The following is a 26,908-nucleotide window of genomic DNA, read 5'->3' on the forward strand; positions in this document are numbered from 1 at the left end:
TCATCCTGCCGAGGCTGTTCTAAGGAGGAGTCGCTTTACTAGCAGTAGCACGCACACCACCCAAGCGGCCGCACAGAGCAGAACACACCACACAGCTTGCAGGAAGGAGGAAGCTGGCTGCTTGGGTTTTCCCACTGTGCCCTGTTTATGGAGCGTTCATCCTGTTCCCGGGTCACACGCTCCCAGGGTGGCAGTAAAAAAGTACCAAGTGTATTAGCAGAGATCTCAGATTGGGTTGGGGGACCCCTAAAATTTCAGCAAGTTTAATCCATTCAACCTTTTTTTTTGGAAGTCAATTGCTGGAATTTGAATTTAGCAAAAACATCTGGACCCCCTCGTGGAATGCCAGGGTCCCTTAGGAACCTGGTTTAAGAGCCATTGAAAGAATTCACACATCTGTGTAAAAGACTCCCTGGCTCTGCGCTGAGATTCACAGAGGGCAGTTTCTTCACCTGTGAGTTAGGAACCTGCTTCTGGCGCCTGAGCAGTGTCTCTTAACAAAGCCAAGTCCTCTCTCAGCAGTGATGACGGCAGTTACCGGTGTCCCTCTCCCGAGGCGGAACCTGAGGTCCCTGAGGGGAGACCCCTCGAAAATCCCAGGGATCGTGACACATACACAGGGAGCTCAGTTCTCCCAGACGCCCCGCTTCCCACCCTGCCCGGAGGTGATCCCATTTATTGAATTAAGGGAAAAAAATAGCGCACAGCCACAATCCCAGCACGCTGGGAATGCTGAGGCAGGAGGATCACAGATTCAAATCCCACCTAAAGCACTTAGCCAGACGCTGTCTCAAAATTTATAAAATTTTCAAAGGACTGAGAGTGTAGCTCAGCATGAAGGCCCTGTGCTTGATCATCAGTACCGCTTAAAAAAGAGAAAAAAGTGATGGCTTGGTCCCAGCTCTGTGGACCCTTGGAATGCAAACACCCCCTTTTCTAAACTGGCTTTCCGCCTTCTTTCTCCATCCACCCCTTAGAACACCAACCTGACCACCCAGGAGCACGAGAACATCATCGTGGTAAGTCCCTCGGGGCCTTGTCCCCCCTCCCCCCATCCCCAGCCCTGGGTCCCAGATCCCTCAGAAGCACGGGCCTGGCCCGGCACGGTCCTCCGTCCCCCAGCCAGCCTGCCTTGCCGTCCACGGCTCTGCTCTGGGCCCCAGCTGGCCTGCGGGGTGCTTGCTGTCCTTGGGGTTTGGAGCAAAAGTGGCTCAACTGTTGGTTCGCCAGTTCCTTCCTTCCCCCAAGGGGCATCTCCTACTTAATCCACAATCAAATCGGGTTTGATTCCCTCTCCTATGTGAAGTGAGGTATTTTTCTGGGATACAACAACAGTGGTATAGGCACCTGGGAGGTGAACTATCTTCCCCAGGAGTTTTAAGCTATAAAATGTGACTCTCGTTAGGGACAAGAAAGAAGCGAAATGGTACCTACGGTGTATAAGCCCTGCGCTATGCATTTGAACTCACAGAGGCCCGAGATATAAAAAGACAGATGTGCTCTCTGAAAAGCAGAGACATGCAGTGCAGGGTAGAGGGATGGACTCACCTGGGAAAGGAGCCAGAGAGCTTCCCAGAGGCAGTGACTTTTGAACTGAGTTTTGAAGGATCAATAGGAGTTCACCAGATGGCAAAAACACAGTAAAGGCATCCTAGAAAGAGGACACAAAATATGCCAGGGCATAGAGATAGAAAGCAATGTGGTGTATCCTGGAAGTTTCAGTGCTGCTAGAGCATAAAGCATAAGAAAGTGGGAGTCTGGGAGAGAAAAGTAGAGTTGAAAGGAGAGGTAGAGCTCCGTGTGCTGGAGGAAGCCTAGAACACACAGGCCCGGAGGTCCTACACCTGCAGCCTGTGACAAGGGCTGTGTCCAGTCCCCTGCCCCTTGGTCTTCTCCCAGCAAGCCTCACTGGGTCCCGCATGGACAGCAGGAAGTGGGCCCCAGGCCTGCGAGTGCGGACAGCAGGGCAGGGCAGCCCCCCAGGTGCTGATGCATAGTAGGTGCTCGAGGGTGGCTGCTGAATACCCATGGCCTTCCCTTGCTGACCCCAGCACCCAGCCGCCCCCGCCCCTGCAGCTGCTGTCAGCTCACGCGGCAGACTTCTGAGCCCATGCATGTGCAGCACCCGCTCTGAGCCCTGGAGGGGTGTTCATCAGGGTGGGCCATGCCGGGCTGGGTTTCTGTGCATGAGGCACCTGCAGGACGCCTCAGAATCCAGACCAGACTTGAGGTCTCAGAAGAGAGGCCCTCAGCCTCCTCCGCCCGGGAGGGCCTGCCTGAGGACTTCCGGGAGGAGGTGGCCAGGCCAGGCCGTGGAGGGCCTACGGGAGAGAGGTCAGGAGTGGCTCTCACAGGGAGAGGCGGACAGCCAGGGGACCCGCGCGTGGAGGTAGGAGGAGCCTGGAGGCAGCCAGGCTGCCGGGAAGGAAGGGGAGACATTTCCTCCGGAGGGCCCCTCTGGGCGCCGCGGTCTGGAGGGAGGTGAAGGCTGTGTGCTCACCAGGGGCCTGGGAAGGAGATGCGGACCCAAGAAATCCCGGCTGCAGTGACCCAGATAGGGTGGCCGAGTGGAATCCTTCACTGGCAGGAGCTGAGAACCCAGAAGAGCCAGAGCCGTGGCCTGGCCCCTTGCCCCACGCTGCACCCCCCGCAGTGCCCCTCATTGGTACCACAGCTGGCAGAGTGTTAGGGGGCGTCGGGAGCCTCCACCCCGGGCAGCAGCTGCCTCGCCCTGTCCGACCCAGCGCCCACAGTCCTCTCCTAGCTGAGCTTGCTGATTTCTGCGTGCCCGTTTCCCTCCAGAACTTGGGCTGCTTTCTCCCTGGCCTCCACCAGGCACCCAAGCTGTGGGACCCTCAGTGGCTAACATTCGCGGTGTCACCACACAGGCCCAGCTGTGGTCCCGCTAAGCTCAGCGTGTGGTGAGGGATGTAGGCTTAGCCAGGCACTGTGGCGCACACCCCTAGCCCCAGCTATTCAGGAGGCCGAGGCAGGAGGATCGCAATTTCAGGACCAGCCTTGGCACCTTAGTGAGACACTGTCTCAAAATAAAAAGGGCTGAGGATGTAGCTCGGTGGAGCGCTTGCCCAGCAGGTGTGAAACTCTAGGTTCAAGTACTGCAAAAAAAAGGGCCTTAATGCTAGACCTGAGTTCAAGTTTAGAGCTGACTTCACACCTGGCTTCACACCTGGCTACGATCTTGGGCGGTGAACAGGAGAGCTTCTAATTTGCATAAAAACTCCAGTCATCCCTCTATTCATGGGGAATCGCTTCCAGGACCCCCGATGGATAACAAGATCCGCAAATGCTCAGGTTCCTGTATAAAAAGCCGTGGTGTTTGCACCTGCATGCATCCTCTGGGCGCTTGAAGTCTCTAGATCACACCTGCTGTCCAGCAGTGTGGACACTGCATAGTTGTCATGCCGTGTCGCTTAGGGCACAGTGATGAGAAAAAGTCTCCCATGTTCTGTTCTGAAGTTGGGGATCTTTTTTTTGTGCCGGGAATTGAACTCAGGACCTTGTGCTTGTCAAGCAGGCGCTTGTGCCAATGGGCTTATATCCCCAGCTCCGTGTTCTGTTCTCCAGACGTTTTTGGTTTGATCGGTTGCGTCCCCAGGTGGGGAACTGTGGCCCCAGCTGTGTCTTTCACGCTGTAAGTGTTCCAGGAGCCTCTGGGCGCGGTTAAAAACGAGAGTGTGCCCTGTGTGTCCCTGGGCCTCCTCAGAGACATCCCCGCTTTCTGGTGGTGACAGTCACACGGATTGTGCTGTGGGATTTTTTTAGCACGAACGATGAGATGCAGGGTGAGTTACCCTGCACTTGGGGCTTTCGTTAGTTCGTTTCAGTTGTTTCTGAAGCCGGGGTCTCCCTGTGAAGCCCAGGCTGGCCTCGAGCGTCCTGCTCATCTACTGACGGTGTCAGGGAGACCCTTCCAGGGCTAAAGATCGATCCGGGTCTCGTATCCCGGACCCTCACCTTCAGTGCTAGTGACATTCGAGAGCAGACAGTTCTTCAAGAAGCGCTTCTGGCATTGTCAGGTCGGGAGCATCTCTGGCTTGACGCAGTAGTGTCCAGTAGCTCAGGGGACAGAGAGGTCCCCTATGTGCACCCTGTTCTAAGTGCCTCTAGGTCTTTTTTATTTAACCAGATGGCGTTCTAGTCATTTCCAGCCAGCATAAGCTCCAGGCCGCCTCAGTCTCATCGTTCCGGGCTTACTGATATCGCTGCTGGGAGGGTTCTGTGAGCCGAGGCGCCTATATGCTGCTGAGCAGAGCGCCAGGATTGTACAAGATTCCACAGAAAGATGGGCTTGTGCGTTAACTATACATTTAAAGCTGGTCCCCACTGTGTGACCAGGGCAGGACTCCCAGACCCTCGTCTCTGTCTGCACAAAGGGAAACAGTTGCGCTTGACCTCCCGGGTTTGCCCTGAGGATCAAGTGACACAGTGGTCCTGCGAATTCCAAGCCCACATCTGAGGCAGTGCCTGGCTGGTCCCTCACCCCTGCCCTGTGCCTCATGGCTCGCTCAGAGCCGTTACAAAAGAAGACCTGCAGCCAGATGTGGAAGTACATGCCTGTCATCACACCACTCCGGGAGGCTGAGGCAGGAGAATCACAAATTCCAGCCCAGTCCGGGAGACTAAGCAATTTAGTGAAGCCTTGTCTCAAGATTAAAAACTTCTAAAAAGGGCTGGGGTATAGCTCAGTGCCAAAGCCCTGGGTTCAATCTCCAGTGCCACAAAAATAAATAAATGGATAGGAGGAGACGGTGGCGGTGGCCTAGTGTGCCAGGAACTGTGTGGATCCAACTCGAGGGCCCTGCACCCTGCCCGGCTCCTTCCGTGGCTGCTTGCAGAGTTCAGTCTTGGTATCTGCACTGGTCCTCCTGGGCGGTGGCTGTGACAAGGACAGGGCCACCTGAGCCCTCGCGTTCCGGGTTCATCCTTCACTGCCAGTGTCTGCTCAAACACAGTCGTCCCCAGGAGGGTCCTTTGTTCCCCAGTTGTGTGGACAGCACACAGGAGGACACAGGCCCTGGGGTCCCAGACCCGGTTCAGGTCCTGCTCTGCTTCTTTCTGACAGGGCCCTTGGCCCCCAGTCTTCGTCTTGCTGGCCTCAGTTTCCCCTCTGAGAAAGGGGCAGTGCTGACACCCACCACCTGGCATGGTGCAGGGACACTGAGCCCCTGTACCCCCTCATCACTATCTGTAGTGCTGGTCCCAGTGGCTTTGTGGGACTAGGGTTGGTGTGACTAGGGGAGTAGGTTTCCTTTCGTCCCAAATCAGTGATTTCATGTCAGTTATAATTTCGAAGTGTCACCGGGCATGGTGGTGCCTGCCTATAATCCTAACACTCAGGAGGCTGAGGCAGGAGGATCGCTGTGAGTTTGAGGCCAGCCTGGGCTACACAGTGAGTTCATGGCCAGCCTGAACTACATATTGAGACCCTGTTTCAAAAAAATAATAATAATTTCAGTGTCACCTGTGGGCAGTGGACACCTTATGGAGCGGGGCGGCCAGGGGCCTGTCCCAACTCTGTGTGTCATCCCAGTGGTTGGCGCTTTCTGGGAAGATGGCACGTCTGACCTCGATGACCTCATTCTGAGCACCTGATCTGCCCAGTGGCTCTTACCGATGTCCGGTGACACTTCCTTTCCCCCGTGTCCCCAGTGAGCAGAAGCGTTAGTACTGCTCTGCTAGGTGGAGGAGGCTTCGAGGAAATCAGTTCCAGGAGCAGTGAGTGTCTGCCTTAGCATGAAATGACATGTGTCTCGGGACAGTTTGGGCCGTCACTCCGGCTGGAGAGTCCTGGCTTGCAGTCGTCGGGACTGGCGACGCTGTCTGTCCCCTGCAGTACACAGGATAGGCTACCACAGAGGGCCATCGCAGTGGGGACCGAGGAGCACAGCTTCCCCTGGGTCCCTCTTCCGGCCCCTGCGTGACTTCCGGGAGCAGTGAGGGTCCCGCGAGGTGAAGCAGCCACCTCTGGTGGCCACACTGCCAGCAAGTGGCAAAACCAGTTTGCCCTGGGGACCCTGCTGCCAGCCTGAGTGTCATCACGCAGTGTCTGCGGGGGTCAGGTTCCAGGGCCCCATAGACACCAAGATCCCAGTGCGCTCAGGCCCCTTACATAAAGCAGAAGGCTGTGTGGAGAGATATTTGCCTCCTGTGACATCCTTTTCATCCGGGACTGTGGATCTTTCAGGAATAAGGACAGCCGCCAGTGGGTCGTGAAACCCCTAAGCTTCTGGGATGGGTGGGGATCTTTGATCAGACTCTCAGCAGAAGCCCAGGTTAGAAAATGGGCTTTATCTGCCCACTCTATGTCCCCCTCTTCAGTGGTCACCCTGGGCCCTGTCCTGCCACTGACCAGCTGTGCCCTGCTGCCTCACCTCTCCTGGTGACACGCGCGCTGGCCCTACTGTGCACCACCGGTGTCTCTTCCTTGTCTTTCAGGCAATCGCTCCCTTGCTGGAAAACAACCATCCACCACCAGATCTCTGTGAATTCTTCTGCAAGGTACGGGTGAGGCCAGAGCGGGAGAAGTGTCCCAGGCTGCAGGGTGGGTTTGCCTGGCTCAGGGCCCCGGACCCAGGCGGAGGGCATGCGAGGTGTCTGTCCTGAGGGCTACACCTACAGACGGGTGGAGGAGCGTGTGGGGTCGCAGCGCAGGGTCTGGGGGAGCATCTGGCCTACCTTTGGAATAACTTCCGGCCATCTTGGGAGGCCGTTTGAGCCGATTTCCTGGGTTCTTGACGTCAGGGCTGGGTTATTCTTAGCCGAAGCTTCTCCCACACCATCTGGCCCACAGTGGGAGCCCAGCCGTGGGGCTTTCCCTCAATGGGAGAAGTTGGCAGCGGACACCAGGTCAGCCTGCAGGAGCTGCAGAGCAGGGCATCTGGTCCCAGGACCCAGGTGCCAGCCCCGCAGTCAATTCACACAGCACGTGCCAGCCACGCAGGCACCGGGCATCCCTCATTCCCCAGGCCCAGCTTGGCGGCCTAGGGGCCTGTCCAGCACACAAACCAGTTTGCTTTTTTTTGGTCTTTTTGAGACAGGGTCTTGCTATGCACCTCAGGCTGGGCTTGAGCTCACTTTGTAGCCCAGGCTGGTCTTGAACTCACAACGATCCTCCTGCCTCAGCCTCCCGAGTGCTGGGATTACAGGCGTGCGCCACCACGCCTGGCTGCAGTTTGCATTTTATGTAATGATTTGATGTCCTTGGAATGACGCATGGGCTGGGTCTGCCGCGGCCGGCCCTATCTCACTAACTTGCTGCCCCGCCCCCTTCCCCTTCCCTCCTGGCTCCCCAGCACAGGATGCAGGGTCCCGCCCCTTTCCGTGTCACAGGCTGCGCTCTGTGGAGTTGCAGTGTCAGGGCTGGGAGCTTGGGCGGGGGGACGGCGCTGTGCTGTGCCCTCCAGCCCTGCCTCACCATCAGAAGATGCCCCCAGCCACACACGCCTGTTCACCCAAGTGCCCAGGTGCGCGTCAGGGCCCAAACACCCTCTCTCTTCCTGGCAGTGTGCACAGCGTGTGCCCTCTGGTCTGCGTGGAGGGCACCCATGCGGTGTGCACGTGTGCACACAGATCTTGGCTCCTGAGGGCACTCGAGGAGCTGCGTCCCCGCCACTCAGAGTGTCAGACCCTCCCCGGGTGGAGTCCCCTAGCTGAGGGTTCCCTCCGGTCTCCTCTCCCATGGTCTGTCTGGTTTAATCCAGATGTGCCCACCCGCGCTGTCCTCTCCAGCTGTGGTTTCTCTCAGACCTTACAATTTTCAAACATCTGTTCTTCAACCATGGCTGTCCGCTGAGAGTCAGCCTGACCTAGGGCTCCTGGGGGCGTGGCTTGAGAAAGGGTGAGCTGGGAGAAACCAGCCTGGTGTCTTCTGCCTCGGGCTCGAGGGGCCACCAGTGGCCTGTGAACCTTGGGCTGTTCTCCCCTTGGGGTTGCACCCCAGGAGGGGACTGGAGGAAAACCAAGCTGGCAGCCTGGCCTCCTCGGAGCCAAGCTTGAGACCTGCCAGGCAGCTGGGGCCAGGCGCCCAAGCCTGGGACCCAGGATCTGAGCAAAGTTTACTTATCCAGATCCCCCAGAAAAGCCCTAGTTCCCCCATCCCAGGCCCCCAGGCCTCATCCAGGGTTTGCAGTCTCGGCACCTCCGGGGGCTGCATGGCTGGAAGCATGTGCCGGCAGCAGGGGCGAGGGCCGGCCAGCGGGGTGGGAACAACTCTAAACAGCAGGGTGCTGGTGAAGAAAGTTGCGCTGAGCCCCAAACTGGCCCGCACATCGCTGCCTGATTGTTAGATCCTCAGTGGACAAGTTCGGAGGATTTCCAGTGTCCTAGACCTGGGTGTCCTCGGACCTGGCTTTCTAGGCCCGTCACTCCTGGCCTGCTAAAACTTGACTCTGCAAGTCTCATGGAAAGATAAGAATCGTGTCAGGATGGACTCCTTGTCTGTGTCATCTGAAACAGTCTCAGACTTTAAAATCAGAGCAAAAAGCAAACAAAAGATCTTACGACATCTGCTTTTTTTTCTTTTTTTAACTCCAAAAAATGAAGACAAGAAGAAGCTAAGGTGCTTCTTGGTTTCACTCAAATGAGTTTAAAGCTTACATCTAAACAGAAATCTATGTAGAGGTGTTTATAGCAACTTTAGTCATAATTCCCAGAACTTGAAAGCAACCCAGACATCCTTCAGGAGGTGAGTGAATGAATAAACCACAGTACATCCACACGTGCGTCCTACTCAGCCTGGAAATGAGCTCTCAGGCCACAGAAAGATTGGGAGGAACCTTAAGTGCATGACCAAGTGAGAGAAACCAAACCAAAACAGCTGCATGCTATGAAGTTCCAGCTATGGGCTTAGCACTGCTAACCCCAAATCTGAAATGTTCCCAAATCCAAAATTTTACGTACTCACATGACATCGTGAGTGGAAAACTGCACACCTGACAGGTTACCGTCAAACACAGGCACGCTGCCAGGCGTGGTGGTGCGCACCTCTAATTCTAGCACTCTAGGAGGCTGAGGCAGGAGGATCACAGGATGGGGCCCAGCCCAGGAAACTTAGTGACTTAAGAGGCTCCTGTTTCAAAATAAAGAATAAAAGGGCCAAGGATGTAGCTCAGTACAGAGACCCATAGTTCAACCCCAGTACCACAAAGCCAGTACAACAGAAAACTTACTTCTAAGAAACATAGGCCCATTAAAATACTACGTGAAACTACCTACAGGCTATGTGTAAAAAAGTATTTGGATCTCAGGTTTAGACTGAAGTCTCCTCCCTGTACATACCTCCTTGTGTGTGTGCAAACATTCCAAAGGCCAAAAGTACAAGCCACTCAGGTCCCTTGAGTTTCAGCTGGAGGAGTGACTTGGCTGTCACATTCTGGCAGAGGCGGGATCGTAGAGCCAGCACAGGCATTGGTGGCGCCGGGTGGGGGAGGGGAGGCTGAAGGCAGAGCACAGGGGGCTTCAGGGCAGAGAACCTACTTTGTGTGCTACCCGGCAATGGAGATGCATCCTTGTCACTTGTGCAGACCCATGGACTAGGCCTCACCAAGGTAACTCAGGCAAGCCGTGGGCCACGGGCGACAGACACCCCAGGGCACCCTCATCCCTGTAACGAATGGGGCAGCTGTGTGGCTTGGGGGACGGAGTGCACATGGGCCACCTCACCACCTTCCTAGTTTTGCTGTGAACCTGAAACTGCTCTGAAAATACAAAGCCTGGTTTAAAATAAGCTCTGCAGTGATATTCCGCAAGAGAGACAGGCTGCCTGCTGGGCTCAAGTCCCCGGCCTGCGAGAAGCAGCCAGCCGCGGGCAGGATGCTGACCCCTGCGCTGACCGAGCCCTTCTCCCCGCAGCACTGCAGAGAGCGGCCCCGGTCCATGGTGGTCATCGAGGTGTTCACACCTGTGGTCCAGAGAATCCTCAAGCATAACATGGTGAGTGCCCGACACCACTGCGCGTGCCTGCCCCAGCCTCTTGGTTTCCTGCAGACTTGGGAGCAGGGTTGGGCCCAGCAGATTCTGGATGAGGAGCTGGGGCTTTGTACAGCCTGCGTCTCCATGGCTGTATTTTTTCCATTAAGGTGACGCGAAGGATCTCACCGTCGTAAGAATAACAGAAATACTGTGACCAGTAGGGGGAGACAGGTGTTTCCCAGTGTGTTCCGCCCGCTAGGTCCTTGGGGTGGGCTGTGTACAGGGCCTTCTTCCAGAGGGCACACGGTGGAAGGGAGAAGAGCAGAGGGTGCACTCCTGAAAACCCAGCACTTCGGTAGGCTGAGACAGGAGGATGGCAAGCTTGAGCCCAACCTGGGCAACTTAGCAATTTGATCAGACACTGTCTCAAAATTTGCTTAAAAAATTGTCTTTCCCCCAAGGGCCAAAGATGTTGCTCAGGGCAAAGGCCCTGAGTTCAATCCCAGAACTCAAAAGGAAAAAAAAAAAGTTTCCTGGTAAGGAAACTTGGCAGATATGACCCCAGCGGGTGGTAAAGGTCAATGCCCACAGGGATGAGTCATGTTCACAGAGCAGACCTCGGGGGCTGGGGATTTAGCTGAGCGGCACAGCGCCTGCCTGGCAAGTGCAAGGTCGTGAGTTCTATTCCCAGTACTGGAAAAAAAAAACAAAAAAAAAGAAAAAAGAAAAAACACAGAGCAGACCTCGATATGAATTGTGAAAGTGGCACTGCCCCTGCGGGGTCTCCCTTCCATGCCCAGGGCCCCAGGCTCATGGTGAGCTAACTGTCACCTGGACCCCAGTTGAGAGATGGTCTACAAAACACCTCCAGAACCGCCCCAGCCATTGTAAGCAAGGAAAGTCTGAGAAACAGACACAACCCAAGTGGGGGACAGGACAACCAGAGCTCACGGCGTAGGAGCACGATGCTGTCCGCAAGCAGGGAAGGGACACGCAGGGATACAACAGAAGTCTCAATAAGGATGGCGTTAGTTCACTTTGATAAATACAAATGTGCAGTTCGCTTGCATTGTCACCTGTGTGGCCCTTAGGGTTCATCCTATTATTCCAGCGATAGTGGCAAATATTATCTTCTCCATACTACATGTGGGGACACTGAGGTTTAATTAGTAAGGTCTGCTGCCTAGTCTCAGGGCCCAGCTAGGAATAAGAACAGGCAGCCTCCAGGCAGAGTGCAGAGCACAGTGAGAGTGTGATATCCTGCACCTTGGAAAGGTCTGGGGCCCAGAAAGGCTGGCAGAGAACTAGGGTCTGAAGAGCAGCTAGAAGCAGACGCCTGAGGTCAGGCCCATCCACCCTCTCTGCTCTGAGCTTGTGGCACTTCCCGCCTGCATCCGTGGCAGACATCACTAATGGATGGCTGCACTCTTCCTGCAGATTTGGAGATAGCTTCTCCGCCCTGTGCAGCGTTCCAGGCAGCCACTACTCAGTGAATCCTGCTGGTCCTGGAATGAGTCCTTTTGACCATTCTCTACCCTGAGCAATCCCAAGCTGAAGTGGAATTATTGCTTATTTTCAAGATCCTCTTGGATCTGGGATAAATTTGTTTGTTTTCTGAATGCAAGACAGGGATGTCCTGTGTGGTTCTTTTTCCAAGATAGCAGGAAACCTCCCCTGGAGGTGGGAGGGGTCCTGCCATAACTTCCGTGCCTGTACAAGGGAGGAAAGGGCCTCTGCCTAAAGACTTTGAGGTGCCCTGAGGGTGTGGTGGGCGTCGAGGTCAGGCCCTTTCAAAGTACAGAGCAAAGGTTCCAAGGTTCCTCTTCCAAAGCAGGGCTTTAATTCACCAGAGACAGAGCCGGAAGCCCAGGGCGCGTGGAGCCACATTGGCACCTGCACGGGTGATCCCCTCCTGCGTATTCCGTGTGGCCAGGAACTGTCTCCTGAGGGTTCTTGGGGAACATCGGACATCAAAGGGAAACAGGCAGCATATCAGTGGCTCCCAGGTCCCAGCTGCGCTTTTCCCTCGGGTTCAGTGACTTTCGCAGCCTGGAGTGTTGTCCACATGAATCAGACAGAAATCAGACAGCCCCAGAGCAGACCAGAGTTGACAGCTGTGGCCTGGCCTTGAGCTGAGTCCCTCTACCCTACAGGGACCCCAGTGTGGGGGTGCCGGATGGCTGTGAATTTATGATCCTCCTGCCTCAGCTTCCCAGAGTGCTGGGATTACAGGTGTGGGCTACCACACTCAGCTTTGAGTTGCTTTTTTTTTTTTTTGTCCTGGGAATCAAGCCCAGAGCCTGGCATGGGTTGGGCAACTGCCCCACCACTGAGCTGCACCCCAGCCCTCTGACTGCCTTGTCAATGGATTTCACAAAGGAGGGAACAGGATGAGTTGGAGACACCGGGCACCCCTCTGCCGTCTTGCTGGTGAACCCTGTCATTTTTCCAGCAGGTCGGGGCAAGCATGTCCCGCCTCGCCCTTCCTGACTGCCCCACCCCACAGTTCCTGACCAAGTTAGACCTTAGGAGGGGATGAACAGAAGGGCTCTGTCCCCCAGGGCCCCTGTGTCTCCCGACAAGTCCCCCAGCAGATCCCCCACCCACACTGTGCCCCTCACTGCTGGTGGGATGTGTGGGGGACGTCAGTCTCCACTCATGTCTGCCACTCAGCTGGAGCAGAGGGTCCCTTTGTCCTGGGCAGGGCCCCTGGGTGAAGCCTCAGCCGCTGCCGTCACAGACGGTGAGCCGCCCCTCCTCCCACTACGGCCGCGGCAGCCTCGGTCAGGTGGGTCCTCGCCTCCGTGCTGCGCCTCCTCCCTCCCACCGCAGATGGCGCTGTCACCCGCCACCTGCACCCGGCACCCTCCGCGTCCGGAGCACACACTGCCCTCACCTGGCCCCGCCCACACACGCACACCGTCTCCCACACCTCCTCCTGTGCTCCCCATATGCACCCATCTTTGCCCTTCCTACCTTTGCTGATCTTGTCTGTCTGCCTTCTGTGTCCCGTGCACCTTTTTGTTTCAGGTTTTTTTTTTTTTTTTGGTACCGGGAATTGAACTTGCCAGGTAGGCGCTTATGCCACTGAGCTAAATCCCCGGCCCCTTGTTTCGTTTTTTGAGACGAGGTCTCACTATGTGGTTCAGGCTGGCCATGAACTCATCATGTAGCCCCGGCTGGCCTCAAATTTGAGATCCTCCTGCCCCAGCCTCTTGAGTGCTAGGATTACAGGCGTGCACTGCCACACCCAGCTCGTGAAGCTTTGGAGGATGGCTTTCTCTCCAGCCTAAAGCACACAGTCACAGGTGCTCCCGTAGTTTAGTCCTGGAGTTGGGGGCAGCTGGGACTGCCTAGCCCGGGGATGGCCCCAGGAGGCCGAAGCAGGCACATCCCTTTCCCACAGGAGGCGCCTGGCTTGGGGGCCACTTCCCACCTGTCACTCAGAAGGAAGGGTGTGGCAGTTTGGAGACATGGGGAGTGGTTGGTCCAGTGCTGCCTGCACCCCAGAAGTCTAGTCCCGCCTTGGTGACCCTCGCATCTGTCCCTGCTGCCTGCTGCTCTGAGCGCCTCTGGTGCAGCTCGGAGAGCAGGGCGAGAACTCAGGCCCTGCACGCGAAGAGGGCCAGCTTCCAGGGCTGTCAGGCTGGGCCCTGAGGGTCCCTCGGACGGTACCGGGGAGAGGCCTGAGCGTGGCGTGGTGCCTGACCACCAGGGGTCACGGCCGGGGCAGCCCAGCTGGGCCATGCTGTGCTCCAGGGTGAGACGTGCAGCGTCCCCATAGCCACAGCCCTGGCCACCCGCCCGTGTGCCGGCGGCATCCCCAGCTCCGTGCCCGCCTCTCTCGCAGGACTTCGGGAAGTGCCCGAGGCTCAGGCTGTTCACTCAGGAGTACATCCTCGCCTTGAATGAGCTCAACGCGGGCATGGAGGTGGTGAAGAAGTTCATTCAGAGGTGGGTCTCGGGGCCCCTCGTCCCCATACACCTGTGCCTCATGCGTGTGACACCCGGCGAGGCCCCGTGTCCCGTCTGCGCACTCCACTGGCTCTCCCGCTATGCGGGGCCCAGGCCGAGCCGCTCGCTTGCTCCGTGCCCTTGAGCCCGTCACTGTGCCTCTCTGAACCTGCTTCCTGGCACCCGGGCGGGGGAGCTGCAGCGGGACAGGACGCTGCAGGAGGAAGCCCTGGCTCGCCCATGCAGTCCTAAGTAACGTGAGCATCTCCTCGGTCCCTCAACCCTGTGCTGTGCTCGCTGGGTGCTGGGGAAGGGGTCCACACCAGGGGCCCCGAGGGGTGACGTCCAGGACGGAAGCATCGTCCTCCCAGGCTTGGCCGGGAAGCAGCCAAAGACTTACGTTCTTCCTCAACTCTAGTGTTTGGCACTTGTTTGCTCTGCTTTTTTTAACCTTTCAGTTTTTGGTCTGTGCCTCCGTTTCCCTGTCTATAAAATGAGATTCCTGGTCCCCACTTCCCCCAGTTAGTTTGGGAACCAGTGAGGTGCTAAGCACGTGCAGGGGTGGTATACAGGTTCGCTGTCCTTGTTGTTCAATGCTTCCTTTTTTTTAAAGAAAAACCTAAGTCACCTGGTCAGACCAGTTCTGTGGATTCCTGAAAAGACACCCACTTCCCAGATGGGATGCATTTCCATAGCCCTGGTGACCTCAGGATCCCCGGGCTTGGTTTGTGGCCTTTTATCAGGATAGACTGTCTTAATGACAGCAGCGGCAGTGAACATTTCCCAGAAAGGTTTTGGGTGTCATCCCCAGGCCTGGAACAGCCTGTTCCACAGATGGGAAACTGCAGCAGAGAGCCGGCCCTGGCAGGTGAACATAGCTGGTGCAGTGAAGACTCCCTGACTACCCCTGACCCCGTGCTAAGATGACCATAATAAACTGTCGTGGATGATTACTCCAGAACCCCCCGGGGCAGCCGGCCAATGTGTGCTGAGGTTTTCCAGGGACTGGAGCACTTCCTCATTGTCACCATTGAAGAGGGCACTAATTCCTCGTGCTGTGGCCTGGGACGCTGGGGTGGCATCTCAGGAGCTTGCTGGGCTGCTCAGCTGGGTCCCAAGCAGGTGCCTTGGATCTGGAGTCCACGGCCTGCAGCTGGGCCCTCCGCCACCTGCACTGGGGCAGCCAGGAGCCACGGCCTGCTGTCACCGGGCACATAGCAGAGGCTCTCGAGGCCCCCTGAGCTGTGCTGGCAGAGGGGGTGGCCTGGGTAGCACGGTGGGAACCCTCACGTGCGGCCTCTCACCCGCCCTCTGCTCTCTTCCAGCATGCACGGCCCCACGGGGCACTGCCCCCACCCTCGGGTCCTGCCCAACCTGGTGGCCGTGTGCCTGGCTGCCATCTACTCCTGCTACGAAGAGTTCATCAACAGGTCAGTTGCCGCCACTGCTGGGAGGGCATGGGTGGGCACGTGTTGGCAAGAGTGGCCAGGCCGGGGAGGTGGAGTAGCTGCTGCCCAGGCCCTGCCGGGGACGCTGAGGACAAAGCAGGCACCAAGTCAGCAGCACTGGCTGCATGGTGCCTGGGCTTTGGGAGCTGGCGCTGTAGCTGAATGTGTGTGAGCATGAGATGGTGGGCTGTGTGTTCCCGGGCAGCAAGCTGAGAGTGTGTTTGTAGGGCAGGCGTGCAGACGCATGTGTGGGGTGTGCACACATGTGGGTGTGTGGGTGTGTGTGTGTGTGTGTGTGTGTGTGTGTGTGTTGTGTGTTTGTGGGTACCAGGGCTGGTCTCTAGGCTTGCCCTGCAGCCTCACAGGTGGGAGTGCAGAACTCAGCGTGTGCCCTGGCGTCTGCCTTCGAAGTGGGAGTAGTGGCTCTAGAAAGGAGGGGAAGGATGCCTGGGCCCCACCCACTGCCACGCTGATGTAATTGGACAGCCCTGGCATTTTTTTTTTTTTTTGATTATTTGTTTCTTTGTTTGTTTGTACCCCCATGGCCAGAGTTGAGGACTGCTCTAGTGGGAGGTGAGGAAGGTGTGTTCTCCAGCTTCTCAGCTGTGATAAAATACCTGACATCAGCAGTTTAAAGGAGGAAATGTTTTTCTGGCTTGCAGTTTCAGACGGTCAGTCCCCGGTCCTTTGGCTACTTTGCGTCTGGTCCTGTAATGAGACAGGATGTCGTGGTGGGAACCAGGTGGTGGAGCAGAGCTTCAGACAGCAAGGGGGGATGATGCGCTGGGGGACACGGCTCCTCCTTCCTGTTATGTCCTTCAGACCCCAACCTATTGGGTGGTGCTGCCAACATCCAGGGCAGCTCCTCGCCCAGTTTGCTGTCCCACACGCCAGTCATCTCTGGAAACACCTCACAGACACACCCAGAAGTGTGCTTTACTGATTTTCTAGGCGTTTCCCAATCCAGTCAAGTCAACACTCAAAATTAACCATCACAGAGGGGTCCTTCAGGGAGGCGGTAACATTTAAACTGACATCTCCTGCTGCGGTCCAGGCAGAGGGAATAGTGCCTGCAAAGAAGGAATGGAGTTAACAGTGCTCACAGGGTTTTTCCAACTGAGGGCTTGAACACCTCCCTCAGAATCACCTGGACTGCTGCTTTCAAGTGCAGGTCCCTAGGACATGGGCTTGGGAATCTGCATCCCTAAAGTGCGCAGCTGATTGTGCTACGTGCTGAAGGTGGAGGCACAGCAGGAGTTGGTGCGCCTTGAGGAGAGAGAAAAGAAGTGAAAGTGTAGCTGGAGTGAGTACCTTGAGTTCAGGCTGGGCTGCTTCAGTGTGGAATTTCTGTTCCGAGAACATTACGGGCTCGCAGTGGATTTGGAGTAGGGGAGGGACCAGCTGCAACTTCAGTTCCTGACTCCGAGTGCCACTGGGTGGAGGATGGGCTGGCGGTGAGCGTGACCATGGGGGCGGAATACACAGGCCCTGCCGCCTTCCTGCAGCCTGGTACAGCCGAGCCGCTCGGGGCCCACACCTGGGTCCCAGCTGATGCTCCCAGTCCCTCCAGGCCATCGCGCCAGGAAGCCGATGCTGCCAGGATGTTTCCTGGACTCAGCTGCCCCCCGCCTATTGGTCAGTTCCTCCGACATAGAGCCGCGCTGTCCTCCGGGCCGTCCGCAGAGCTCCGGTGGGCACACGATGTACTCACAAGCACAAGCACAGACAGCTTGACCCAGGTTAGCGTGGCTCTCTGGAAAATCACCGATCAGAGCCAAACAGCCTTGAAAATCCACTCCTAAATCCCAGCAAAGGCAAACAGCGGGAATGGAGTGTGGAGCATTTGGGAGCAAATTAAGTCCCAAGCAAAGGAGAGATTTAGGTCGCCCCACCCCCTATGGACCACACGCAGTTTTCCATCAACCATAAAATGCCTGGACGCTGGCCAGTGGGTTGTTTTTTTTCCCCCCCTGGCAAATTTTTAAAGCATATTTATTAAACACCCTTGGTGGGCTCTGCTTGGCCCTGGCTCATGGCAGGGACAAGATAAATTCAGACCCTGCTGTGCATCGGGTCCGAGTTCTGCACACAGACCCGGAGCTGCTGTACACAAGGCCCAGGCCAGTGTGGGGCCCAGGGCTCGCATGTGTGGCGCATGTGGGACGGTTGTGGACCGGCAGCTGTTCCTAATTACGCCCAGTGTCAGGAGGGGTAGGGAGTGGATCTCAACCTGACCACACACGTGGGAACCTAGGCAATTACTGGTATCCAGGCCGCACCCCAGAGGGTCCCAGCTCGGTGGACTTGGAGTTTTTAGATGTGGCCCTGGATGGGAGTCAAGTCCACTCAGGGGTGGAGAGCCATGCGTTAGTTCACGGGCAGGGAAGATGCCAGTGGTTGGAAGAAGAAATCAAGGCAGACTTCCTAGAGGAAGGGACCTGCACAGGGTTCTCAGGGATCTTGGAAGACACCCTCGTGGGGAGCAGCCTGGGCTTTGCAGTCAGAGAGCTCTGGTTTCAGATCCCTGCTCCCCAGACTCATGAATGAGAAACAGGACTGGGGCATCTGCCCAAGGTGGTAGCTCGAGGGTATCTGTGGAAACACTGCTGTCTCTCCCTGCCGAATAGGATGGGGCTCCCCTGAGCCCATTCAAAGAGATCAGGAGCTGGGACCAGGGCAAGTCTCGGACAAGTCCTGCAGGAAAGAGGCTCCATGTCACGACTGTCCAAACAGATGTGACATTAGCGATGTCCCAGAGCTCCTTCCTCAGTTGACACCTAGTGACACCCGGGCAAGCACCGTGGGGATACTGTTGGGCTGAGATGCTCTGGCGGGGAGGAGCGAAGGAGGGCTGTGCAGGCTCCAGGGCCCAGACCAGCATCTCTGTTTGGGAGCTTTGGGTGGGGCCCCAGGCGAGGGTGGATGTGTGTCACCTGGCTGGATGGACAGCAGAGCCTGGCCCTGGGGGACACTGGTGTGGAAGTGAGGGGACAGCCAGACTGCAGGGCGCAAGCAGAGGTACAGGTGGGGGCGCAGGTGGGGGCGCAGGGACATCAGGAGGAGGCCGGGGAGGTGCTGGGCAGAACCTGCCCTCTCCCGTCCTGCAGATGTGTCCTGAGCCGCTGCTCCGTGCTGCAGGGCCCTGGGCCTGGGTGCCGTCCGCACCTCCTCCTGCAGGATGTTGAGTGGGCACTCGCTTGGCTGAGCCTCCCTTGCTTCCTTCCCAGAGCGGGGATCACAGCTGTGACACCTCGTGGCTCCGTCGTCGTGGGGGCTGGGGAGCGTTCGGCACCCCGGTCCCCCTGCACGGTGAGCCAGCACGAAGCCACGGCTGTGGTTCAGGGCCGTTCTGATGGCCGAAGCCAAGCCTCCGAGTGCAGCGTGCCGTTCTCACGCGCCCTGTGTCCTCTCTCCCCAGCCGTGACAACTCCCCGAGCCTGAAGGAGATCCGGAACGGCTGCCAGCAGCCGTGCGACCGGAAGCCCACCTTACCTCTGCGCCTTCTGCACCCCAGCCCGGACCTGGTGTCTCAGGAAGCCACGCTGTCCGAGGCGCGGCTCAAGTCGGTGGTCGTGGCCTCCAGCGAGATCCACGTGGAGGTGGAGCGCACCAGCACTGCCAAGCCGGCGCTGACGGCCAGCACGGGCAACGACAGCGAGCCCAACCTCATCGACTGCCTCATGGTCAGCCCCGCGTGCAGCACCATGAGCATCGAGCTGGGCCCCCAGGCCGACCGCACGCTCGGCTGCTACGTGGAGATCCTGAAGCTGCTGTGAGTGCCCTGCGTGTCCCCGGCAGGGGCTGGGGACGGGGGATACTTGCTCACCACTCACAGCAGCCCTGTTTGTTGATTGACTCGTGCAAGGTGGGCAGGGTTGGGTGTGGCTGAGCAGCGTGCATATCTGGGGCGTGAGTTCTTGCACAGATGTGAAGACACATGGGGGTGCACAGTGGCTGTACGTGTGCCACTAGGAACATATGTCCTGTGCGTGAGTGTGCATACAGATGTGTGGGTTGCGTGCCTGGCTGTGAGTATAATGTGCACCTGGGGGCCTGTGCAGGGTGCACGTTTACACACACGTGTATGAGTGAGTGTGTGCATACATCTGCTGGGATGTCAGCCTCCTGGGAGTTCTGCACATTCTAGTGTATGTGTGGGTTTGTTTTGAGCTTGTACATGACTGTGTGTCTCTATGTGGCCATGGTGGGCGTGGGCGTGTGTGTGGGTTTTTCTGTAGTGGACGATTTGTCTGTTTTGACTACTGTGTGTGTAAGTGCACAAGCGTGCATGTGTCTAGGTATTTGGACTGGTTTGTGCAGGACAGGTGCGTGTTTGCACGATCATTTGCACACAAGAGTTGAGTGTGTGTGTGTGTGTGAGAACCAGTGTAGGACTGCTCATCTTGTCTGAGCCGTGTGCTCTGTGTGCGTGGTGTGTGACACGGTGCACACATGCTGGTGTCTGCGTGGATGGCAGGTCCCTGCCCAGGTGGGGGTGGAGTCCTGCTGCGGATGGGTGTGGCCGTGTTCACCTGCTCCCCTGCGCAGGGTGCCTGCGTGGTCACCGTGCACACTCGAGTTGTGTGCGCATAGGAGCCTCCTGTATGGGGTGATCTCTGCGGCAGGCAGCTGCCCCGGGTGCCTTGGGCCCGGGAGGCTCCACACAGGTGTGCTGAGCGATGAGGTCCCCTCTGCTCTGGGTGGTGCCATTTCCAAGCTGGGAGCTGGGGACCCATCTCCACCGCTCCCCAGACCTCAGCTCTCTGACTTGAGTGGGAGGCTTCATCCTCGCCCCCCAAGGCACTTTCCGAGCTGCCTTCAACACGTCTCACGCCCCCACGCCTGGTTCCCAGAGTCCAGCTCCGGTGGCCTTGTCAGCCACACTGCCGGGCCTTCTCTGGGCTCTGTGGTCCCGTGGGCAAGCGTGGGTCTGGAGACCCTCAGCGGTGCCCCCTTCCTCCTGGCTCGCGGCTCCTACTTTCCGAATAGAGCCCTACTCCGTGTTCAGGGGTCCCAGCCCCTGACCCGTACCCCCAGGGCAGCAATGTGGCTGCCAGGCTTGTCCTGATGGGCTGAGTCATGCATATCTGACCCGCGATGCCTGTCTAAAGCCAGGGACCCTTGCCCGGGTGCAGGGGCTGCCCGGCCTGGCACCGGTGTGTGGTCAGCGTGAGCAGGGGTTCCCTGAGGCCGCACGTCTCCTCATTCTCTATCGTGGTCCGCCAGGTTCCTGCAGCCTGGTCAGCAGGTGGGCAGGGAGGGGCCCAAGGTGGCCCCGTGTGTGCAGGCGAGGGTGTGGGGTCTGTGGAGGTGGATGCCCATGTGCACGCGTGTGCAGGCACGAGTGTGCAGTCGGCCACACAGCGGCTTCCTGTGGCTTGCTAGAGAATGTGGAAGTGCCATCCCCAAGAGCCTCCTTTGCCCTCACATTGGCCCCGGACAGGAAAGGTGGGGTCTGTGCCAACCTCCAGGGTCCCAGCAGCAGAGGCCAGGTGAGGACACAGCCACAGACGCTGGCAGCACAGCCCAGGGCAGCGCGGAACTTGTCTCTGCCCTGACTTCCTCGAGGCGGGGAGAGTCAGCCCCTCCCACTTGGCCACACGGCCCTGAAGCAAGGGCCCGCTGAGCTGCCCGGGTTCCCAGAGAGGCTCCTTGCCCAGGGTGAAGCTGGCAGCGCCATGCCCTGCACCTCACCTGTCAACACTGGGAACACCCAGGCCTCCGGTGCCCGGACCCCCCTTGTAATTTTCCTCGAGCGCTCGGGGTTTGAGTTTCATCATGCAGTCAACGCACATTTTTCCCTTCCTCGTAAACATGCTCGTGAACGAGGGCTCTGTTCTTCCTGCTGGGTCTCCAGCCCTCCTGCCTGCCGCCGGGCCCAGCTGCCAAGGCGTGGGTGGGGGTCTGGGCCTGGGCCCCAGAGCTCGCAGAGCGGTTCCTGGTGGGGTGGGGCCGAGCTCTTCATTTTGGGCCTTAAACTTCCAGAAGCCTCTTTACCTCCGGGAGCTCCGGGCCTTATGAGTTTATTTTCTGAACTCTGAACAGTTCAGGTTCTGAACTTGCTGTTTTGAACCCAGGTGGCCGCGTGGTCTCTGGCTCATGGGGGGCCTCAGACAAGCTGGACGCAAACACCCTGCCCCACAGCGCAGAGGGCCCGGGTGCTGGGTGTGCTGGGAACGGCAATTCAGCTCCAGCCAGACTGGGCTCAGACCCCGTGTGCTCCCTCCTAGCTTGTGACATGGTGGACCATGTGTCCCCCCACCGCGGCTCCCAGAAGGACAGGTGGCATGCTGGCACCCGTCTCAGCATGTGGGTGGGAAGGCCAGAGGGGTGGCTTGCTCCCGGCACAGGGTGGGCGCATGGGTGATGCAATGCGCTGGGATCTACCATCCCAGCAGTGTCTGCTGTCGAAGATGGCAGTGTTGAGGTGAGGTACCCCATGAAGTTACCAACACATTTGGGCACGGAGACCAGCCTTTCAGTGTGCTCACAGACGCTTGTACTGAGCCCTGAGGAGCAATGGCCATGTGACTTACCCACTGTGGAGCTGTAGGTGGCATTCTTGCTCGTGGCCTCGGTTTTGTGGTCTGTGAAATGGGTGCCAGGACTGTTGCAGATTCCCAGCGCTGGCTTCTTGTCAGTGTTGCAGTGTGCCCATGTGCGCATGTGCTTGTGAAGGGAAAGATGATTTAATGTGGAATTGAGGCATTGGCTAAAGGCATGTGGGGGCCGTGTCTGTCCGTAGGGGAGGGCAGTGCTGTTTCCAGGCGTGCAGGACAGTGTAGCCACCCCCCATCTGCCAAGAGCTGGGGGACAGTGTCTGAAAGGCACAGTCCCGAGTAATTGCTCCGTGTTGTCCCCCAGGAAGGCCCTGGCATCATTAGAAATCAGCACCTTTGCAAGTTCCCCAAATAGCTGGGAGTGGTGGCACACACCTCTAATCCTAGCACTTGGGAGGCTGAGGCAGGAAGATCGCCTCAAGCTAGAGACCAGCCTGGGCTATGTAGTAACTTCAAGGCCAGTTGGAACTACGTAGCGTGATTGTGTCTCAAAAAAAAAAAAACACAAATGGGGGCTGGGGAGATAGCACAGCAGCATAAGCACTTACCTGGCAAGCCTGAGGTCATGAGTTCGATTCCCGGTACCCAGAAAAAAAAAATTATAAAAAAAACACAAATGAAAGTTACCTGAGAAACTGAAAATCCTCTGAAGACCCTTGAAAAGGGGAAGGATGGAAAGTCCAGGTCAACTGAAACAGCCAGTGTGGGCCAGGCTGGGGCAGAGGAAGGGATGTGGCTGGGGGCCAGGCAGGGCGAGCGCAGCAGGGCAGAGCCAGCGCTCACGCAGGGCCCCCGAGTGCAGCTCACACGTGCACTTGGCCAGCTGTTTATTCACGCTCACTGCAGTGTGCTGCACACTTTTAGCAGGCCGGGCTCCGTGCTGCCCGCTCCCTGCCCTCGGCCTGCAGACCCTGGGGGCCACGTGCCCAGAGCGGGGCTGCAAGTGCCCCACGGGTGGGGTGGGCTGCAGTGCGCACGGGGCCTCAGCCCGGGACAGACAAGCTGCGGGGCTACTGTGTCCTGTTCTTCCTGGTCGGCCACTGCTTTGCCCACAGAGCCCTTGATGGGCTGCAGCTCGGCTGGATGAAGGCCCCGCCCCTTGGGTCCTCCTGGAAATGCAGCGATTTGCAGGTGTCCTAGGAACGGGAGGCTGAGTAGAAGTTGGAGTGTGGGGGCTGGGAGGGGAGCGCCACGTGTTCCTTCCCCAAGTGCCACGCTCCCCCAGCACAGGAAAGGGGGGCTCAGGAGCGTGGAAACTGAATCCCACAAGACTGAGGGGGAGCAGGAGTTTGGGTGAGATCCTGGGTCCAGGACAGTGGCCTTGACCTTCGATTGCTGTGGGGTCTGGTGGATTGAGGGACCCCGCACCCACAGCCTGCTGGGCAAGACCCCAAGGCACAGGCACCCGCTCCAGCGGCTTGAACACCTGGCCCGGAAGGCACCCAGCTCGGTACGGCTCCATCCCCGCTGCTCTGCTCTTCCTGTGAATTCCAACAAGTCTGCTTCTCAGAGCCGCAGTTTCCCCAGCTGTGCACTAGGGGAAGAGCCCCGCGTCCTCGAGTTCTAGTTGTCTGGGCTGCTTTGAGAATGAAGTAAAGCGCTGGTCACTGCCTGGCACCCAGCAGCCCGAGGCGCAGGCGGGCTCTTGTCACCCTGCGTGTGTCTGGATTGGCGGTGGATGGGTGGACTGACAAGATGGGCAGATGGGTGGGTCTTCAGAAATTTTAAAATGCTCATTCCCAGGCCACAAAGCCACAGTAGAAGCGCAGGCTCTCCGGTGCACGTAGGGCCAGTGGGCCCCGATGGTACTGGCAGCAAGTAAAGCAGGTTGAGGGTGACGGGGAGGCAGGGCTTCACCCTCCTGGTGCCTGCGGGATTGCCGATGACTGGGGAGGAGGGGTGCGGCTGGCAGGCAGCCTCTTGTCCCTGGACAGCTCGGGTTAGACTCCAGCTGGGCGGGCGGCAGGGGGAGACTGTGGCTCGGCGCCTGAAAAGCCCGATCAGGTCCTCTCATCCACTCTGTGGCCTTCAGCAGGTGTCTTGGCCTCTCTGCACCTCCGTCTCTCGTGTGCAAGACACGGCTCTAAAGCCAGCCTGGGGCTGGGGATATAGCTCAGCAGCACAAGTGCCTGCCTGGCAAGCGCAAGGTCCTAAGTTCAATTCCCAGTACCAAAAAAATAAAGGAAAAAACCGACAAAACACAGTAGATTTTTTGCTGGGCGTGATAGCGCATGCCTGTAATCCCAGCACTCGGGAGGCTGGGGCAGGAAGATTGCTGCAAGTTCGAGACCAGCCTCAGCTACAAAGTGAGCTCAAGGCCAGTCTGAACTCCATAGGGAGACCCTGTCTCAAAATAAAATAAAATAAAATAAAATAAGTAAAGCCAGCCTGGCCCCGTGAATGGGAGATGAAGTTTGAGTGCAGGTTACCCAACTCCTGCCGGAGCCCCACATCACGCTCAGGCCCTCCTCCCTCCCTCCTCGTGCCCCAGGCCCAGAGAGCCTGCTCTCTCTTCCTCCCAGTGGGCAGTGAGGCCTCCCAGCCCTGCCTGCTGCCCTCCCTTCCAGGCTGGGCCAGGCTTGGCCAGAGGGGACAGCAGTATTGCCAAAGGCCTCCTACAACAGCCAGGCCGCCCTGCCCTCTGCACACCCATGGCCAGGACTCGCCGGCCACCAGGGCCTGTGCTGGGGCTGCCAGCAAGAGCCCCACCCACGAGGCTCCCAAACGCCAGCTGCAGGCCCCCCTGGAGGCTGCTGCATCCCACTTCGAAGGGGCCCCAGGAGTCCCCACTCCGCCTCCTACGAGTCCCACTCTGATTATGGGTGATGTAAAGTCCCCTCAGAGTCCTGTACTTAACGACATTCTACATGCATCAAACTTTATTTTTTTAAGTTAAAAACAGAAAAAGTAGTACGTGCCCCTTGTGACCCAGGGAAACAGCCCTCCTCCGCAGCTGTGAACCGGCTGTCCCTGGGTGAGTCCTGGGGCATTTGGCGGGTAAAGCAGACGCGGCCCGGGGCCAACCCTCCCTGCCTCTCGGCCTGTGAAGTGGGGTGGTGGGAGCGTGTTGTGGTCACACTTAGGTTTCTGGAAGCCATACGGCAGGGGGACTTCAGCAGGAGGGCGAGGTTCCCCAGGGGAGGCCAGCCGGCTGCAAAAGGGGTGACCCCAGGAAGGAGATGAGGGTTCAGCAGATGCGGATGTGCACCCAAAACCCCAGGCAACAGGGTCTGCCTGTCTCCATCCTGGGATAGTAGGGCCAAGAATCAGGTCCCTGGGCTGAGACCCTCATGCCAGCCTCCTGCCCCAGCCCAGGGCCGCAGCCTGGCCGCCCTCCCCCGCTCCCCCTTCAGCTTGTCTCCTGTTGGCATCTGCTGTCCCGGGGCGAGACTCCTCAGCATCGGTTCTGCTGCAGGCGAACCCGGGTCCCACTGTGTCCTGCGAGTCACAAGGCATCCCATGCGTCCGCGGTCCTCTTCCGACACGGGGTCATCTGAATGCTGGCTGCACAGTGCCATCAGCTGGCCAGCTGCCCAATACCCCTGGTCTGCACTAGGGGTTTCTGTGGGGTCTCGGAGCTTCCACGGGGTGACGCAGGCCTGGCGCTTGGCACAGGTCCCCACACACGGGTGCTCAGTGACTTGTGCTGTACCCGTCAGATAAGGTCTGCTGTCGACAGGGTCTTCCCAGCGTTGGGCTGAGTGCGACACGTGTGCCCAGCTTAACCCAGCACTGTGGTGTGGCTCTGGTGACCACCTGGTCCTGGTGCCTGGCCTCTGCCCGGCTCCTGGCTGTGTTGACCGAGAGAGAGAAACTCGCCTCTGCTGGCTGTGTGGACATCCTGGGCAGGAGGCCCTCCAGGCGGGTCAAGTGAAGTAGAGCAAAGCGGGTCTGCCTCAGCCCTCTGCTCTGCTCCAGATCAGTTCAGTCCCTTTCCAGTTGTTACTGTTTATCAGTCCGTGTCTGCAGTGCGTAACGACTGCAGTCCTTGTGTAGCGCTGGCGCATGTACACATCAAAATCCTTTTTTATGCCCCTTCTCCCTTCCCTCCATCTCTTGGTCCCTTTCCCGTTTGCAAAAAGTGTATCTCTTTTATTTTGCTCTTTATTTTTATTTTGGGCTCCTCGTAGAAACAATGTGATATTTCAACTTGTGTGTCTGACTTATTTCGCTAAGCACTGTGGTCTCAAGGTGCATCCCTGTTCCTACAAATAACCCAGTTTTATCTTCCTTTGTGGCGGAGTCGTGCTCCGTCGTGTGTAAATACCGCATTTTCTTTATCCATCCATCTGATGATGGATACATAGGCCGCTTCCAAGATTGAGCTATTAGGGGTTGTGCCACTTCAAGCATGAGCATGCCTGCATCACTGTATTGTGTCTATAACTTTCGGAGCAAGATACCCGGAAGAGGAACAGCTGGGTCAAGTGGAATTTCCACTTCTAGTTTTCTGAGGAATCTCCACATTGTCTTCCCAAGTGGTTGTACTAGCCGGCACTCCCTCCCATGGGCAGCGCGGAAGGGTTCCGTTTCCCCTTCAGCCTCGCCAGCACCTGTTACTATTTGATTTCTTGCGGATGGCCATCCTTCCTGGGGTAAGATGGAGCTGTGTTGCTTTCATCTGCATTTCTTTGAGGGCCAGCAGTGGTGAACGTTGTTTCGTGTGACTGTTGGCCGTTGACACTTCTTCCTCTGAGAGGTGTGCCCACTTTTTGATTGGGTCTTTGCTTTGGGGGGAGTCTAATTTTTTTTTTAGTTCTGTTTTATGCTCTGGTATTAGTCCTCTCTGAGTAGTAGCTGGCAGCCGTTCTGTAGGTTGTCTCGTCACCCAGCTGGTTTAGTTTCCTTTGCTGTGCAGAAGCCTCTTCATCTGTCATGAGCCCATTGTCTGAGCCCCATTTCCCTGCCCAAGCTGCTGTCTGGCGTTGTGCTGCAGTCTTTGAAGCCAGGTGGGCGTGAAGGATCTGAGCCAGAGAAAGCCTGGACTGCTCTGCGTCTCCTCAGCCGGAGCTGCGT

General features: G+C 57.7%; 1 protein-coding gene across 1 annotated transcript in view; it reads left to right on the plus strand.

The window, feature by feature from the left end:
* Positions 1 to 26,908, plus strand: part of Cmip (c-Maf inducing protein) — a gene marked incomplete at its 5' end in the record, with an annotated part of 185,887 nt that overhangs the window by 143,114 nt on the left and 15,865 nt on the right. Inside the window, 6 exon segments of the mRNA XM_005409360.2 lie at positions 978 to 1,019; positions 6,457 to 6,519; positions 9,871 to 9,951; positions 13,781 to 13,884; positions 15,210 to 15,314; positions 18,751 to 19,104. Of these exon segments, the coding sequence (XP_005409417.1) occupies positions 978 to 1,019; positions 6,457 to 6,519; positions 9,871 to 9,951; positions 13,781 to 13,884; positions 15,210 to 15,314; positions 18,751 to 19,104 (749 nt within the window).

Source organism: Chinchilla lanigera, unplaced genomic scaffold (assembly GCF_000276665.1).
Source record: "Chinchilla lanigera isolate Chin_1 unplaced genomic scaffold, ChiLan1.0 scaffold00121, whole genome shotgun sequence".
NCBI classification, from domain to species: Eukaryota; Metazoa; Chordata; class Mammalia; order Rodentia; family Chinchillidae; genus Chinchilla; species Chinchilla lanigera.